This window comes from Podarcis muralis, chromosome 7 (genome assembly GCF_964188315.1).
Source record: "Podarcis muralis chromosome 7, rPodMur119.hap1.1, whole genome shotgun sequence".
In the NCBI taxonomy this organism is placed as follows: Eukaryota; Metazoa; Chordata; class Lepidosauria; order Squamata; family Lacertidae; genus Podarcis; species Podarcis muralis.
Window position 1 is genome coordinate 57,694,908 of NC_135661.1, and position 18,076 is coordinate 57,712,983.

Below are 18,076 nucleotides of genomic sequence, written 5' to 3' on the forward strand. Positions count from 1 at the left end.
CTCCGGTAGTTGCTTAGGAATGAACTCCTTCCTCCAGCCACGCAAGCAACTTATCGAATGCCAGACATTTATTCATTGCGAAGGGTTGCACCTCCTGCACCCCTCCTGAAATGAACATATTCCTGGTCTCAAAGCACCCTTTGATTCCAGGATCCTCCCCTCCCCCTTCTTGACCGAGAGAACGGAGTTTATCTCAGCGGAGGCTCAAGCAGTGCTCCTCACTTAGCCACCACGGGGAAGTGTAGGGACCAGAGCCTCCCGCGTCCCAGACTTCCTTTTCTCCACTCTCGATGTAGCGCACCGAAAAGCTTATCCATTTCGGGGCCCTCACCCCACGCCCTGAGGCTCACAGATGACTGGATATTTGCCAGCTTTCCTAAGGAAGAGTCTCTTCGGGCGAGGGGGGGGGGCTCTTCCTTTCAGCACTTCTTCCTGCAAAACTCCCCGCCGCCCGCGTCCAAGTTCTTAGAAACACGCGCATTTCACATGGACGTTGTGTGCGTGAGTTGCGCGAACTCTTCGGGCTGCGCAGTCTCTCTCTCCCCCCCCCCCCCCCGCGAGCTGGAAGCCTGGAGCCACAGTCACGCCTCGGCCCTCCCCGCTCCCAACTGGCTCCCTCCTTCGAGGCCTGCAGGGCCAGAGCTGGAGGTTCCGCTGCAGTGAGCCCCGCTGCCTCCCCCTTTCCTCCCCCTTCTCCTCCCGCCTAGCGGTCGGCAGCTACCCAAAGGGGAGCCCCGTCGGGGCGGCCGCGGCCTCAGCCAGGAGGAGAAAAGCACTCTGCACGTGTTCAGAGGCCCTCCCTTCCTCTCCTTTCGGGCCACGTGCCTCCCAGAAGTCCCTCTCCCGGAGACGGGGCGAATTCCTCGCTTGCGCCTGGAGAACCCCGCCGTACAGTTGGGTCGAAAAAGACCACTCCGTTTCAGCACCGGGACAGCTCCTTCAGCGCAGGGAACTACCGCCTCCTTCCCTTCGCCTAGCCGGCATGCCCTCGAGCATGTACAGAGTGCCTTCCCCCTCCGCCTGAGCCTCGGGGGCAGGGCTTGCCGGGCAGAGGGCGTGCCTTGCTCCGAGGCTTGAGCCCCGGCACCTCTCGGCCGCGATCCTCCCGCAGCAGCGGCGGCAGGAGCAGCAGGCCCCCTCCACGCTCCCCCGCCCTCCCCGTGTGGACGCGGCTGCACAGCTCCGCGCCAGGCAGAGCGAGCGGCGGCGGCGGGAGGCAGCGCCAGTCGGGGGAACTTGCGAGGAGGAAGGAGGCAGGCAGGCAGGCAGGCGAGCGCGCACCGGGCGTAGGGGGAGCCCGAGCCTCGCCGGGCGTGGCGGGGCGGCGGCGGCTCCGGCGGCTCCGGGTCCTCCTCCTCCTGCACGTCCCCGCCGCCGCGGAGGTCCGGCTCCAGCTGCCGCTCCTCTCCGCCAGGAGGATGCCCCGGGCTGAGGGGGAGGCGCCCTCCCCGCCGCCGCCTCGCCCGCTGCTGCCGCCGCCGCCTCTGGAGGTGTAGCGGGCGCCGGAGCCGGAGCCCGGGTGGCTGGCTGGCTCGCCCGCCCGCCCAGGATGCTGACCTGCTGCCGCCGCCCGCGCCCGCTCCTCCCGCCGCTGGACCGACGCCGCTGCTCCTCCGCCGCCTCCACTGCCTCCGCCGCCGCCGCCGGACTCTTCCTGGGGCTCGTCTGGCTCCACTCCTGCCACGGGATGCCCCATGTCATCCGCATCGGTGGGTGAGACGACAAACCGGGGCGGGGGGGGAGGGAGTCAGGGCTCACTATCATGCTATCTCTTCTTTGGGGGGGCTGTCACTCCACTTTGGGGCGATTTTATTGGGTTTGGGGCTTTCTTGGGCGTTTGGCTGGCAATAGGGGCGGGGGGCGACCTTGATTGATTATTTAATAAAAGACCTTGAAAACGACCCTCCCAAGACTTTAAAGACGGAGTCGAGATATAGATATATATTTCTGCAAAGAACAGAGTTCTTTTGCTGGCAGGGGTTCTGTCTCTGAGTCAGAGGTGGCTTCGAGGGGGGGGGGCTTGCCTCTTCACCCTCCCTCCTCCTTTCTTTGGCTTGTCCCCTTCTGCAATAGACGTCTAGCAGGCGACGGGAAGTTTGCCCCTCTCGCACCCCCACTCGTCCTTTCCCCCTTTCGTTGCCGATATAGACGGAGCTTTTTGCAGGAAGCAAAGTTTGGCTTCTCCCGCGAGGCGCTTTCTGATCTGTGCAGAGAGAGGATGCTGGCTGGAGAAGATGCTACGGAGGATGCAGCTTCGCCTCCGAGATGCTCTGGTCCAGCACATCCTGCGCTAAAGGGGATGCTGAGGGCCAGGCGCTGGAGGCTACATTTCCCTCTGTACAGGAGCCAGGTGCGAATGTGGAGTTTGAAATTTTGATGCTGTTTCCCAGCAAGCAGTTGCTGCCTCTGAATGGGTTCCCCCCTTCCCCCAATATTTTGACAACTCCTTTCCCCCAAATATAGTACCAGATTTTGTTGCTGCTGCCAAGGGTGATGTCTCTTGCCTTTGCTTTCCACCAGCCGGCGCAAGGCTTTCTCTTCTTGCTCCCGGGGCTCAGAGGAGTGGGAGAGAGGAACAGCTATAAATTTTTAGCCATGTGGCAAAGTGAATTCCAAAAGTCAAAGTATCTTTTTTGTGCCTTAATTAAAAGAAAACATTCCCCTGCCTTCTCTTCTGCCTCCTTTCCAGCATAGTTCAATTGTGGTTCCCTTTGTCTTTGGAAGTTTTTGCAGGAGATTTTGTTGCTTGGCATGGTGTGGTGAAGAGAGGGGAGGGGCAGCTCTGATATCAGGGCAGCCCTTAGGATTTCCTGAGGTCAACACACTCCCCAGCTAATAGAACGTGGTCCCTAGGGAAGTACTCCTGCCCCACTGAGTTGCCTAAGAGCATGGTGGTATTTGTAAGGGTATCTCCCCACCCCCTGTCTCCCCTGGAAGCAGCTTCCTCTGGGCTCACACATGCTCTAGAGTTCCTTTGTTCTTTGGCCCAGGAACAGCTGAATTGCCTCCATCAGGGAAGGGAGCCAGAATAGCCACCCCACCAGAGCTGGTGTCTTTGACAGAGAGGCAATCTGAGGTGGGATTCTGGTGAATGCCTTCCCTCCATTTCCCCCCCTTGTTTTCCAAGTGTCCATCCAGCAGGCTGATTTCCAACTAATGTGAGGTCTGGCTTCTGGTCCAGTACAGGTGGTCTTTCCAGCCAAGCTCTCTGCAGTGCCTGTGGGTTTGTGCACAGTCCACACCATCCCTTGAGGATGGGGTAGCCCCTGTTGTGCCTGAACATGGACCCTCTTTCAGTCCCACTCCCATAGACTGAGCTGCTCAGTGTTTGCTGGATTGGGTAGGCATCAGGACCTGATGTTCCATTGCAACTGTGCCTGCTGTTTGGCTTCACCTGATGGGTCCGTTTTGTCCTGGGATGGCTGAATGTGAGCTTGGGGAGCTGGAAAACATCCCAAGAGCCTTGGCATTTATGTCACTTGAGGAAGGCTGCCCTGTGGGCCTAAGGGGCCTCTTCATAATGCAGTGATTTTTCTCAATTTAATAAATAAATAAAACTATATCTAAGATGGTTGGAAGGTCAACAGCCTTTTATGAGCTCTTGTACTCATGCTATGGATGCTTCAGGCAAATGGGTCCTATTTGATGCTTAATGTATGCTAACTGCAAAAAATGAATGTGCATTTGGGCTGGGGGAGGGGGGAGGTTGTTCATCTGAACATGCACCATGCTGTGTTGCTTTCATTGACAATTTGAGAGTATACAGGTTTAACCTTGGTTGTAAACATGGCTGGAACATAAATCCAAGGAATTTGGATGCTTGATATACTGTTGTGTTTGTGCCATTCAAGAGTGGGCACATGGCCCCCTTTGGATATTTGAAAGGGGAGGGAGCTGGCCCAGCTAGCTGAACTCCACCTCCTGTGGTGTGGGATTTTCTCTGAGGTGAAAAGGCACTGGTGGATTTGTAGAAAGAGCAGAGAAGAGCTTGTAGTTTGCAAATGCTGTGGATTCTACCTTCTTGTTTGGATGGATTATTTCTAGAGGACCACTCAGGTGTCTCTGAGCCATTGTTTATTTTCCAGAGCTCTCTGTATAACTGATTTTCAAGGATGGAGAATAATTTTCTAAACTCTGCTTTTCAAATCTGCCTTGGCTAGGCTTTCCCCTGGAAGCTGGTGGAAGAAAACTGTTTTAATTTTTAAAAGGAAAAAAAGGAAATATGTTGTTTAGATTTAATGCTTTTCTATGTAAAAATCTCTTTTCTAAAAATGTCACATAAAAGAAGAGAACTGAACAGCCAGAGAGACAAGAGAATTTGTAGCAACTGCGGCAATTTCAGGTTTAGATCAAAGTCAACACAGCTTTCCCGTGCTGAACTGTCATTTTTCCTTTTTAGGAATGCTACAATTTCATTCTTCCCGCTTTCTTAATTTCATTTCTTTGTCCTTTTGTGTCAACTTAAATCAGGTTTTACAATAAACTGAGTTCTAAAAAATCAGGAAAGTTGTTGAATTTCAAATAGAACAGCCTGGTTAAATGACAACAAGGCATGATTCTGAAAAAAGAGACGGCTTGGAGTGGGGAGATCTGTGGTTCTGTTTTTGCTGAAATCATGGTTTTTCTCAGTGAAAGAGAAAATTCCAGTACTTTCCTACATCGTTTCTGAGTTATAAGCATTGGGTTTAATCAGCATTGCATGCAAACAGAGGGAGATGTTTTTTACTGGAACATCTTTATGTTTTCTCGTGCAAATGTCATGCAACTTTGAGCATAATCTTTCTTTGAGTGCGATTTATTATGCCTGGTGCAAATGTAATTGCAGACACAGGACTGAGGATTTCAAAGGCAACGTGGGGGTAAATCTGGAACAGCCCAATTGTCTTACATGAATATTGGCTGGTGTAAGTGAGGTGGCTGCTGGTAAGTTTGCAAATGCAATTGAACAAAGTATTGTCCTTTGGAGTGAATGACTCCCCATGAAGCAAATTCATTTGGCATTTATGGTTAAATCGCATTTCTTGCCTGCCGTTCATTCATCTGAAGTTTAAAAGCCTTGCTGAGTGATGCAGCAGCAAGTCTCTGCTCCCCCTTGTGCTGCCTTGCAGCCTGTGACATCGCAAAACCTCAAGAAACATGGCAAAAGCTTCCCTAAAGGAGACGACGAAAGCCTCTCCAATTGCAAGAAGCCTTCGGACGTCACATTTGATTGCTGTGGCAAATCACTCATCTGATTGAAGCATCAATTAATATTCTGCCTTGTTGAAAGAGGTCAAATATATGCAGAGGCTAAAAGGGGAGGCAACAGAGTCAAAATCTGGGTGAAATCTTAGACTCACAAGAGGAGTGTCTCGTTGCCATGGATCCTTGGGTTTCTGCAGGTGGCCGGTATCTCTCCAGAGGGTGATGATGCTCCTAGGTGAAGCATCCATCTCCCTTTTGCATTGTCCTACATGCACTGTGGACTTGAATGGGAAAATTGGTTTGGACCAAAAGACAATAGCTGCCCGGCACGTTGCCAAAACGTAGCCACCATCAGCCTTGGTGTTCTCCCACAGACAGCAAGCTTCTGCTTTTTTTTCTTTTTTCTTTTGCACAGAAGCACTGACAGCTCGCCTCACCCTAGCATTCTGCAGATTGGCGGTTGGAAAGGGTGCACCTTGTGTTTTGTGTACACTGCCGTCGTAAGCCCGGCAAGAAAGGGGCTTCTTCTTCTTTTTTTCTTTTGCTCTTGGCTTGTGAGGCAGCTGGGACGAAGGCCACAATGCTGGTTTCGAAACAAACAGGCTGAAATAAGAGATGAGTTATGCTAATTTGTGACTGAGAAAGGAGGTTGTGCCATCAATTGTTTGGATAAAATACAAGTAACACAGAAGGGAGGCATGTGGGCGGTTGTAGTCTGCCGAAAATAAAATAGTTCATTGATTATTTTACAGAAATGTGTTGTGGACAAATTCAATTCATAATTACATTTCCTTGAGAGGGTAGCCTTTTTATTCCTGGGACTCATTATTCTGTTTGGCTTTTCTTTTTAGAAACATCGCTTCCAGTCATCCCCTCCAGGGAGATTTAACAGCGTTTCCCTGATACCTAACCCCCACTTCCAAATAATAATTTCACAATTGAAAACTGCAGTGTTCAATTGTGTCTGGTATTGTTCTGTGAGAAAAGAAAGAATCTGGAGGAAAGAGTCAGATATTATTTTATTTGGCTTGGATGTGATGAATAGCTTGGAGAAAATCTTGTTTCGTGGGGTGGCTGGAAGAAGTGATTTAGAAGGTGCACTCAAACCTTTAAGGAGTGCAACAAGTGTGTGGGTGTGTGGGGTGTTGATGTGACCACACTATGCCCGGTATCAGGAGATGAGTGATCCTGGAGAGCAATGCTTCCCCCTTTGAGTGTGTGTGTGAATGCAGCATTCCACATTCATTGGGGGTTGTGTGCAGAGCCTCTCCTGATTCTGCACACCTCGGATCGACCCACCTGCTTGCTCACTTGTACTTGCCACGCTGATCTCAGGAGCTGCAGTCAGCACTCAGAGGCGATGCCAGATTTGTCCCACTGTAAACCTGGATCGATGCCTTGAATGATGACGACTTGGCTCCCAATTTGTGGAAGCGTAATTGAAAATCGATGCTATCGAAGTGAAACCGGTACGGAGATGTTTGCAAGATCAGGGGTGATCTTGTCAGGATAATTCCTCAGAATTAGGGCTCTGGGCCAGGGAGGCTTGATCACTTTACATCGGTGTGCAAGCAAGATTGGGATCTGTGCCTGGATCCTATCCTTCCTTCCCTCTCCCGCCCAACCGCAGCAGTGATGGGATGTGTCACCACAGCCAGCTGGGGACGTAGCGCCTGTCTCTAAGTTTGTGTCTTGGCGAGTGTTAAACAATGAGAGAGGCACGCTGGCGGCAGCCACGGCCGTTGATACAATAAAGCTTAGCCGTACTGGAGAAGACACAAACTGAATGAAGATCAATATGTCACCCCTCCTCCCCCCGCCCTCGCACACTCTCCCCGCGCAAAGCAAATAGCTTCAGACAAGTGGCTTCTCACCACCTGGGAATGGTAGGACCAAGTTAGAAAACATTAGCTTGAGGAACTGTCCCTTCCAGCTCGGAAATTCCAAATGCCTTTAAAAATCCTTTTAAAACAAGAGAGGGAAGCAAACAGAGTGAAACGCAAGTCCATTCAGATTCAGGCCAGCGTACAGGAAGAGACGCAGCACCAGGCCAGGTCTGAAAGTTCCCTGATGCCCCGGGGGGAGCAGGGAAATAGCTCTTTTTTAAAAAGTCCGAATGGTATTTAAAATACTAGGAGGACATATGCACCTCTAGCAGATTTTTTTTTTGTCATGTCAAAGAAAAAAAATGCTGCAATGCTTTGCCATGTCTGCTTTCCAATAAAAACAAACAAACAAAAAAAAAACCCCTCTGTATGTAGATGCTGATATTTAGGTCTTGCTGGTGCAGATTACAAAGAGCCCTTCCAGAAGCAAAACAGCGAACAAACAATGAGAGGCTGCTTTTGTGAATACAGCAACCAAGATTAAGGCAGGCCCAAGTGTATCCATGCATAATATGGATTTAGGTTTTTTCCTTGTCTCTCCCTTCCCCTTCACTTAATTCTGTGATGTGGATTTAAGCTTCCATAAGCTCAGTGTGTATGTGTATGTGTATGTAACCATCTACCTATTTTAAAATTCTCCCATTTTCTAACCAGCATTAATGTTTTATTTATTATTGTTTCTTGTTTTTTATTACAGTTCTGTGAACCACCCTGAGGTCTTTTGATGAAGGGCGGTATATAAATTTAATAAATAAAATAAAAATAAAATACAGTTGCACCCTACTTTTCAGGCTATAGATTTAGGCTGTTGGTGGCAGCAGGCCGTGTGTGTGTGTGTGTGTGTGTGTGTGTGTGTGTGTGTGTAGAGCCTAGCTTGGTCAGGCTCTGAAGTGGCCTTTGCCTTCACCTCACCCCCCCCCCCCAATTCTCTCTCCTGTGCATAGATGTCATACCTGAAAAGCTCCAAGGATCATTTAGTGACATGCATGTAAATGCTGTGTCGCCGTTAAATTTCTGGGCTCTATGGCGTGCAAATGCAAAATTGGGACGATGCTCTTGGCGCATAATGGAATTTTACCTGCCGGTGTGGAGTGAGGATGGAAGCCATCTGTCCCCTTTGCAGAAGCAGAAACTGCACCCTCCATCTCCCCTTCTCCTGTTGAGGCTTTTTTTGAGGATTGATTTCATATCATGTTTTTGAAACACTCTATTTTCATAAGAAACGAGAATGGCTAATTCTTGGGGGGGGGGGGGGAGATAGTTCCAAAATTGCCTCCCCCCTTTTTTTCTTCTTCTCAAACCTGATTCCAAAATAGGTTTTTAATTTCAGGTCACACAGTCATTTGGTGATTTCTGTGAGGTGAGAATGAGGCTGCTGGGGTGTAAACTGTAAGATGAATTTCGAGCGAGAGTGTCATTGTTGCTTCTTTGTGGCAGGCAAATCTAATTACTTAATCCCTGCTCTCTTGAGAACCATCTACGTGGATATTAAGGTTTGGCAGCAGTGCAGGAAACAGGGCTGTGGTTGACGTAGGGCTTGCGAAGCTCAGAGTCAGGAGTGCAGTGGGAGATTCAGGCGGCTTTCTCTGTCGGCCACCCTCTATTGTGTCGTGGGCTGTGATATCGTTAGGGTGGTCCTAAAATTTAATTGTTGCAAGTGCAACCCACCCCAAGTGATGAAAATGTGTTAGAGGACACACTTGCATGGACTGATAAAAATGAAAGACATTAATGCTTTGGCTGCTTTTTCCAAATGTGCTTCATGCCCAACTCAAACGCCATAAACTGGCTGTTGCATTTGTAAGGAGAGCAGAAAGACCCAGGACTGTTTCTTTGCACAGATGCAGACGTCATTTCTAATCTTCTGGCAAACTTATCCTGTTTTTCATACAACAGGAAAACCATATTGCTCTTTCACTTTGCGCCTTGAATTCATTTGCATTTGTTGTGTGTGCGTTTTGCTCCCGAGGATGTGGTTCTATATTAACTCTCCTTGATTTGACAAAATCCTTCTGTTGCCCACCTGGCAGGGTGACTCTTGCCCTTTTCACATGACAGCTCTTAAGCTCCCGTTGTGTTAATAATGTCAAATGAGAGGGGGTCGATCTGTTGCAGACACCACAGCAGGTGTTTGAATGGCAGCTGGTGCTTCAGGTGTGGATGGTCAGCAGAGGGCGCTGTGCTTTGAGGACGCTTAACATGTGTCCTGATTTCCACCCTCCTACTTTTACCTGCCAGATTCCCTTTGCAGTTGCTGCATGATGCTTCTTGTTGCTTTTAAGGGGTGTGGTGAACTTCCACCCTCTTTCACCATCTGGAGTCTACTGAGCCAGCAGGATTTCTGGTGCATCCTTGGAGAGACAGGCAGGGAAACCCAAAAGAGCAGAGTGTCCACAGGATATGCTTAAATAGGAATTGCATAATGTCACACTTCTCCATGATACTTTTGCAGTCATCATCGTAATCATCATCATTATCCTGTTGGCAAAAGGTTTTAATGTGCTTCCATGCCACTGGCAACTGCCTTTGTTTTCATGTGTTTCCACCCCCAAACAAATGTTTCCCCTCTTTTCCTTACTGATAAAAAAGAATAATAATATCACTGGTGAGAGAAACTAGGTACAGCTCACATGTTGCACATTTTGCAGATTATTTATTTACTTTTATTTTTTCCCTCTTTTAATTTTGTAGGAGAGAGGAAAGCAGTAGCTCTTTAGGACCACAGGAATTCCTATAGCCTGGTGTCCAAATATCTCATTCATTAATCATAGTTCTGACTTTACTCATAAAAACCCAACAGGAACAGCCAGACTGGCTTATCTCACCCAAATTGCTTAGGGGGGTGCCTGCACATTTTGCTTCATAGCTTTCCTTCTAGTATGGGGAGAGGTTCCCCCCCACCCCGAAAGCTCAAGAGTCTAGGCCCCCTTGTAGGCATGGGCCATTATAATTGTACCTGGTGCAATTGTACCATTTGCACCATTATAAATCTGGCCATGCTTCTCCTGACCTTCCACAGTCATACCTGATCCATGCTTGCAATCCTGGTTTGGAGGGATCACTATTTAATCCAGGCAGCTGGTGTCAAGAATGTCCAGGTCTGATGGTTCCTCAGCATCACTGGGTTTAGAGATCTGCTGGAGGGTTCTGCTCCTCATGCTCCTTCTCTGTGGAGACCTCAGGCTTCAGGTCTGGACAGGGATAAACTTTGAACAGTCAGGCTATTGAGAGGTTGGCAGCTAGAGATTGGGTCTGAATGGTTACCAAAGAGTTATCTGAAACCCTGAGATCCAGGAGCCTGTTTTTCTAACATAAAATTAACAGTAATGAAAATCAGAATGTGGTTAATCAGTCACCCAACTGAGGGTTTTGGGCTGCCTCTTCACTTCCCACATGAACTTGCCTCTCAGCTGTGGTCATCTGAGGCTTGTTGTGCATCATTGAATCATAGAGTTGGAAGGGACCACAAGGATCATCCAGTCCAACCCCCTGCAATGCAGGAATCTTTTGCTCAATGTGGGGTTCGAACCATTGGCCCTGAGATTAAGAGTCTCATGCTCTACCAACAGAGCTATCCTTCAAGGGCAGTGGTTGGGGTAGGGCTTTTTGGGTGGCAGTACCAGAATTGTTTCTGTGCGCTGCTCTGGTTCACTAGAAGCAGCTTAGTCATGCTGGCCACATGACCCGGAAGCTGTACGCTGGCTCCCTCGGCCAATAAAGCGAGATGAGCGCCACAACCCCAGAGTTGGTCACAACTGGACCCTTTACCTTTAACTTTATCAGAATTAAACAACTCCCACCACCACTGTGCCCCACCCCAGGGTGCTTAGATTGACCCATTCTTTGTTGTCTTTTAGGCAGGGGATGGATACATTTTTGTTCCAGTTTTTTTCGTGTATGTAAATTTTGTCTTGTTACGGGGCTTATTTTGTTTGGCTCTGGGCTTTGAATGCTCTTTTTAACTGGGTATCTATCCCATTGTTGTAAGCCATCTCGCAGGTTCTTTTTTGAGCTGAAAGTTGCTACAAATATGTTTTATAAATAACACGTTTTGGAGCTTCCTGTAGGGTGGGACTTTATTGCCTGTGGGGCTCTCTTCATTCCCAGATCCTGCTGTCATCAACACAACTTTCACAGAGACCAAATCCCTCTTGGGAATAGCAGTGGGCAGCTGCCACTCAGGGCCGCTTGAGTTCCCTGTTGCTCTGGAAATAAAAGAGGCTGCTTTCCTCCCTTATCCCAGAGTTGCAAAAAAGCTATGGGCTTTGGGGGTCTGTGGGTATCTTTGCAAACTGGAGATAGTGTCATGGGCTGTGCTCTGCAGCCAAGCCACTCTGCTGCAGCACCAGTTATCTGGGCTTCTATGGGCTTCTTCTGAGGCTGTTTTCAAAGAGGTGGAGGGGTGGGGATGCTGCTCTGTGCACCAGGTAAAGCCCCTGTGGCTGAACATTGGGGACCCAATATATGGCGGGGGGAATTTCAAAGCAACAGGTTTGAGAGAGGGCCAAAGCAGCCTGTTTTGAAAGCACCCAAAATGGAACATGATGCAAAAAGAAATGCCCGATGTAGGCTGTGTGTTTTCCCGCTTAATAAATAGACGGCTGTCATCTTTTGTCTCTTGCAATAAAACAGTAAATAAAATATGGAATAAGCCACGAGCTTAGCTGAGTTAGGGAGGTCTGCTGGGACCTGGCATCAGACTCGCCTGCTACTATTCTGCAGTGAATTTAGAGTACTTGGGAAAGCAGTCGTGGGAGTTATTTTAAATCCCACCACCTGGCCATGCCGGAGGAGCTTCTTGGAGGAAGTGGGCTTATGTAATGTTTCCAGGCACTGCAGTAGGAGGCCCCCTTTTTATTACTTCCACTTAAATATAGATATTTATATATTGTCCTTTTGTACAACCAAACAGAGCTTATTCCCAAGTAAATTTGTTGAGCATAAGGGCAGCAGCCACCAGCTCCATTTTATTCCTCTAGTTGCGACGGTGCTATTATTTAAGTGATTTTTTAAAAAATGCAAAACTGCATTTTATGTTCAGAGTATTTCCTCCCCACCATACCCCCGCCTTCGGGTTGGCAAATGGTTTCTGGGTTTTTGTTTTTGCTGTGCCCTATCAGGAATATAGAAGCAGCTGTAAATCATTGAATGGCAGTGCGGGGGTGGGGGGAGTAGAAAAGACCTTCTCTGTGCAAGAGGGCTGAATTGCTGGCCCCACCCTTATGTAGGATATAGGTATCAACTGGATTGTGCATTTCTCTGAATTTTGCAATGCAATTTTGCTTCCAAAAGGAGGGGGGAATGCATGTTTTATATAGAAGTGTATAAACAGAATGTTTTTTGGAAGGGCAAATGCATTGAAGAGCATAATGAAATACATCAGTGGAAGTATTTACCGGTATTCATTTTATTTCATAAAATTTATATGCCCCTTGATTATAGAAAAAACCTCAAAGTATGAGGATAAAATCCATATAAAACGAGCATTTTTAAAAATTTGCAAAAGTGGTACAGAACAGATCTAAGACCTTAGTCTGTGCAAAACTGCCATGAAACAAAAATAGGCTGATCTGTCCTCCCCGAAGCCTGTCATTCCCCCTTGCACTCAGGAAACATGCCTCCTCCCAGTTTGAAAGATGCTGTACTGCTTGCTTCTCCACTTGGATGAGGGGAGATTACAAAAGTGTGGCATACAGTGGTACCTTGGGTTACATACGCTTCAGGTTACATACACTTCAGGTTACAGACTCTGCTAATCCAGAAATAGTACCTCGGGTTAAGAACTTTGCTTCAGGATGAGAACAGAAATCGTGCTCTGGTGGTGCGGCAGCAGCAGGAGGCCCCATTAGCTAAAGTGGTGCTTCAGGTTAAGAACAGTTTCAGGTTAAGAACAGACCTCCGGAATTAAGTACTTAACCTGAGGTACCACTGTATCTGCAGGCCTAGAGGTGCATTAACTGTACTTTTCACCCTGCACATGCCTTAATCTTCCAGGCCTGCAGATGTGACTCTGGCCCTAATTCTGCCCCCAGGATGAGCCCAGTGGACTGCTTCAGGGGGAAGATGGTACATGTGCAACCACAGCAATGCCATTCCATGCTGCTGCTATTTTGTTTTGTGCTGAGGACTCTAGGGGCCACTCAGTCTCTGCTGCCACAAAGGAAGGGTTACAATCCACAGCAAACAGGCAGGACACTGGGTGTCGGGACGGGCTTTGCAGAAGTAGTTGTCTTTTTTATGATGGATAAAGGAGGATGTGGCTGCCCCTTGGGAACAGCTGGGTAGGAAGAGGTCTAGAAGCAGATTTGGATGAGAGAAGCAAAATGGGGGCAGCAGAGAACATGTGAGCACAGGGTTGAGAAGGGGATGTTGGGGAGACTGGGAGGGAGGGAGGCAGACAGGTTCTTCCAGCGTCTGTAGAATATTTCAGATGCATTACATAAAAAAGTCATGACTTTCTGCATCTGAAGCTGATGAAAACACAACAGAGTGTTCTAAATATAGGGGGTAGTGTTGCCCCTCTCTGATTACTGCTTTGAGTTGAAAGCTAGGAGATTTTAGCACTTCAGATAAATAAATGAAACCGTTGGCATACCAGGTCTTGGTGACCCATTGCAGGGGATATTGTCAGCCCTGGTTTCTTAGGCTTCTCTTGGGAAGTTGAAAAGTGCAACTGAGGAACTTGAGCTCAACAGGGAAGTTGGAAAAAGCCCTGTGGCTCAGAGACAAGAGACCGGGGCCCTGAGTCCCAGGCCAGAGTCACCGCTGCTGCAGCTTTGTAGATGCTTTCTGCCATTACTGGAGCCAGCAAGGCAAGCAAGGCCAGGCCTGCAGCTTCAGCATATAATATGAATTGCTGTTACTCTGAGTAAAATCAAAGACAGTCCCCCAGGAAGTCATGTCCCTTGGCAAGAGATTTCCTCTGTAGATGCTCCTGGTAGAATTGCCTCCCCTATCATTTATTCATTCATTCCTCTAGCATTTGCTAGCGAAAGTGGATAGGCCTCGCTCATAATGCTAGAACTCAGTGGGGTCATCCAAGGAAGCTGAAAGTTAGGAGGTTCAGGACAGGTAAAAGAAAGGACTTGTTCACACAGCTAAACTATGGAGTTGGCCCCCCACAAGCTATCATGATGGCCACCAACTTGGATGATTTCAAAAGAGGATGAGAAAAATTAGTGAGAAGATAGGATTCTCAGAGGCTGCTAGCTACCATTGCTATGTCCAACCTTCACTGTTGGAAGCAGTAATACTGGTTGCTGGGAATCTCAGGTGATGCCAGGTGCTCAGATCCTGCACATTGGATGACCACTGTGAGAACAGGATGCAAATCTTGGTGGTGATACAGCTGCTGCAGGGCTCCCCCCCCCCCCGCCCTAGTATTCAGGGGTGCCAAATTGAATAAAATATTTTCGGGGCCCAGGTAAGTCCCGCCCCACATAATTGATCACGTGACGCAGTGCAAACACACCATTTGAATGGGAATACCTATCAACTTTGGGGTGGCCCGGCCCCTTCAAATATTTTTTGGCCCCTGGGAGTTGTCTCCTATGCTAGTATCCTACCTGTGAGCTTTGACTTGGCTTGGATTTGTGCCCCAATGCTTTCCCCTGTGGCCTTTTTTCTTACTCAGTAGCATGCAGGGCATCACTCTCTAGAGGCTTCTGTCCTGGCTCTCGCTGGGCAAAGGACATGGGTGGAATCTCTACAGTAGCGCATTCATAACTTCATCCACCTCATTTTTAAAAAAGTGCAAAACCAGGAGATGGAGAGGCCAGGGGGATGAAAAGATCTGGGGCTCAGCTGGCTGTAAGCTGGGTAGCAATAAGGGTAGTACAAGAGTTGTCCGTAGCTATCTCATATCTACTTTAATTAGATTTTTAAAAATTGTTCTAGGTGTGTACATGTGGAAGGTGCCTGTTCCCAAGTTTCTGAGATGGGGGCAAATTCCCACCACTTGCAACCCCGCCCCCCCGACAATTAGCCACGTATCAAGGAACAGCAATTCTCTGGCAGAAATCTGGGCTTTTATTCAAAGCCCTTTATTTAAGAATTTCTGACTGAGGTCACCCAGTGTGGCCCACATGTCTTTCTGGGGGTTAGCACTCAAGTGAACATGCAAAGCACTTCTCTCTCTCTCTCTCTCTCTCTCTCTCTCTCTCTCTCTCTCTCCCTTTCCAATTGTAGCTTCTTCAAGGTTACTTGTTAAGATGTGTTAAGATTCGAAATTAAGGCTCCCTCTTTACACATGTGGGAAGTGATGGGCCACTGTTCACCTTCCATGCTGGAGAGTTTCTTACCTGCCCACAACAGATTTGTATTTCTCTGGCCCCTGCCTATTTAAAAAAATACCCTCTGCTTTCATGGGGCATGCAGTGATTTATTGAATAATCAATTTCTTTATCTACCTAATGCTTTCAAGTAATCGATCAGTGCCAAAGGAATAAATCCAGGCTGTGATTTCAGCTCTCTCTCCAGTGTCCTGAGGATATTTTGCTAAGAATGACTTGGAGTTTTCCATGTTCCCCACTACTCTTTCTTTTCCTCTTCCAAGGTCTTTTGTCCAAGGCACATAAAGACAAAGCCCACAGTGTACATGCCCCTTAGGCCTTGTTGTTTGCAGGGCTGAGGTTGGTATGCAGTTGTTTAAAGGATGAATTAAAGGTTGAATTGATTGGTGGGAACAAGTTTTAATTGATGGGGTCTGAGACGAAAGGCGACTTTCTTTCTGCTGTTCCTTCTTTTGGGGAGGCTGTTTCGTTCTTCCTGCTGTGCCAGGAAATAAAAATAAAAGGTGACTCTGGTGTCCTCAAAAAGAGGGGCTGGCTTAGTACATTAAATGGCAAGATCTTACCCCATTTTTTAATGTTTAAAATGGTTGACAACCTTTGTTTTTAATTATTTCTCTTAAAGCAAAGAGAAAGCACCCGAGTTCTTCCATCTCTCTCTTTCTTGTGTGTTTATTACACTCATATTCCATCTTTCCTTCAAGGAGCTCAAGGTGGCATACCTCTCCCTCTCCCCATTTAATCCCCACAGCAACCTTATGAGGTAGGTTAGGCTGAGTGACAGGGAGTGACCCAAGGTCACACAGTGAACTTCATGGCTGCCACTGCTTCCCTGGCTGACCAGGATATTCGCAGGCACTGCTGTGTTCCAAAGTCCCCTTAATACAAAGAGTGTGTCCACTGTTAAATATGTCCTGCTCTTTGTGGCTTGATGATGTTAAGGCTTATGTAAAACTTGGAGCTTGCCTTTTGAGGAGGCAAAACGCTTAGGTGTGCCAGGCTCAGTGGCCACTGGGGGAAAAGCATGGGGTGCAAGCATGTTTCTGGAGGACATCCCAAACCTTGTGTGATTTTCAGCACAATTCTTAATGTGACTCTTCCCATTAAGAACATAACATAAGGCTGTAAGAAGAGGCTGCCTGGTCAGGCATGGGCCCCCATCTAGCCCAGCATCTTGTTCTCGCCATGGTCAGCCAGAGACCTCAGTGAGAACCTCCCAAGCAGGACCTGAGCACAAGAGCACTCTCTCCTCCTATGGTCTGCAGTAACTAGTATTCAGGAGCATTGCTGCATCTGACACTGGAGATTGTATATTGCCATCATGGATAGGAGTCATTGACAGCCTTATTCCCCATGAATTTGTCTAGTCTTCTTTTAAAGCCATTCACATTTGTTGCCATCACTGCCTCCTGTGGAAGTGAGTTCCATACTTTAACTATGTGGTGCATGAACTGGATTTTGACAGTTTGTTCCTGCATGGACAGTGCAACTCTCTTAAATCCCCCATTGATTGCTAACGGGAGGAAAGAGATATTTTCTAGAAAAGTTTTGCAAGGTGGCATTAAAGAAACAAGTGTACACTTACTGAAAATAGAGTTACTGGCCATAAATCAACTCATAGAAATAAACAAAATTCATAGTGTAATCCCTGTGCATGCTTACTTAAGAGTCAATCTCATTGAGCTCAGTAGGTTTTACCCCCAGAAAGACCCATGCAGAGCTTGTCTGAGGCCCGGGGTGGGAGTCTTGTACTTGGCACAACAGTGTAAGTCCAGCAGGCTCCTGGCAGGACCCCTGGTCAGCTTAGCCCTCCAAGGCCTGGGGCAAGCATACGCTGCTGTCTCCTCCCCCCAGGCTGCATGGGCCTGCTCCCAGAATTGCCACTTCAGTGGCTCAATAAATGTTGAAGGATCCAAGAATATCTGAGCCTCGCAGCAAGACTAGTGCTCACTTTAAACTGCACAATATGCGGGGCAATGACCGCTTGCAGTGACTTATCTGACCCCGAAACAGATGCTAGGTGTGGTTTGGGGAGTTCATTGTGTTCCTGAGCCTTCTGATTGTAGCTGCAGACTTGTCCTACGAAGGAAGGATCTAAGTTAAACATTCCCAAATGGAAACAGTCTTGGACAGCTTTGTTCCCAACAGATCCCCATGTTAGATGGACCCTCGTCCACTGTTCACACAGCACTGGAGTGTGTTGCCTGCTTTACTTGGCTGAAGGTTCAGCTAAAAGAAAGTTAGTGTTTGCTCTGTTTTGTCATATTGAAATATTCATGTCGCTCTGGCTATTTGGTTTTGGAGTGGCAGCATCTCCTTTCCTTGCTATGAGGCTGTTTTACATTTTGAGTACCTGGCTTCTGGGGCCAGATCCATTTCTCCCAATTAGAGGGAAAGCAAATTGCACACTAAAAGCTGTAACCCAGCCCAATTTGCATCTCATTACCCATAATACTGTCCATTATGAATTCACATTTAATTTTAGTACTCTTTTTTTGGAGGCGACTCACAACCTAATTAAATCTTCCTTTTACTCCAGGAATATGTTGTTGTTGTTGTTGCTGCTGCTCTTTTCCTCATCCCAAATGTCCCCTCTCTCTCTTTCCATCTCTCTGCCAACAACAACAGCTAAGACATGGCTGGAGAAAAAACACAACACTTATGGGAATGATGGTTTTGGCTGATGTGTTCTGCCACCATTTCATCACGCCTTTAAAC

General features: G+C 47.8%; 1 protein-coding gene across 2 annotated transcripts in view; it reads left to right on the forward strand.

Annotated features, from left to right (window-relative positions):
• The first annotated feature begins 737 nt into the window (after window positions 1-737).
• The window catches only part of GRIK3 (glutamate ionotropic receptor kainate type subunit 3), a 189,277-nt gene continuing 171,938 nt past the window's right edge, over window positions 738-18,076 (forward strand). Inside the window, exon 1 of one of the 2 annotated variants that reach the window (XM_077931845.1) lies at window positions 738-1,709. In XM_077931845.1, coding sequence (XP_077787971.1) covers window positions 1,550-1,709 — 160 coding nt within the window. In that variant the 5' untranslated portion in view covers window positions 738-1,549. The remainder of the gene's footprint in view (window positions 1,710-18,076) is intronic. The other variant, XM_028739214.2, reaches the window with a different exon arrangement.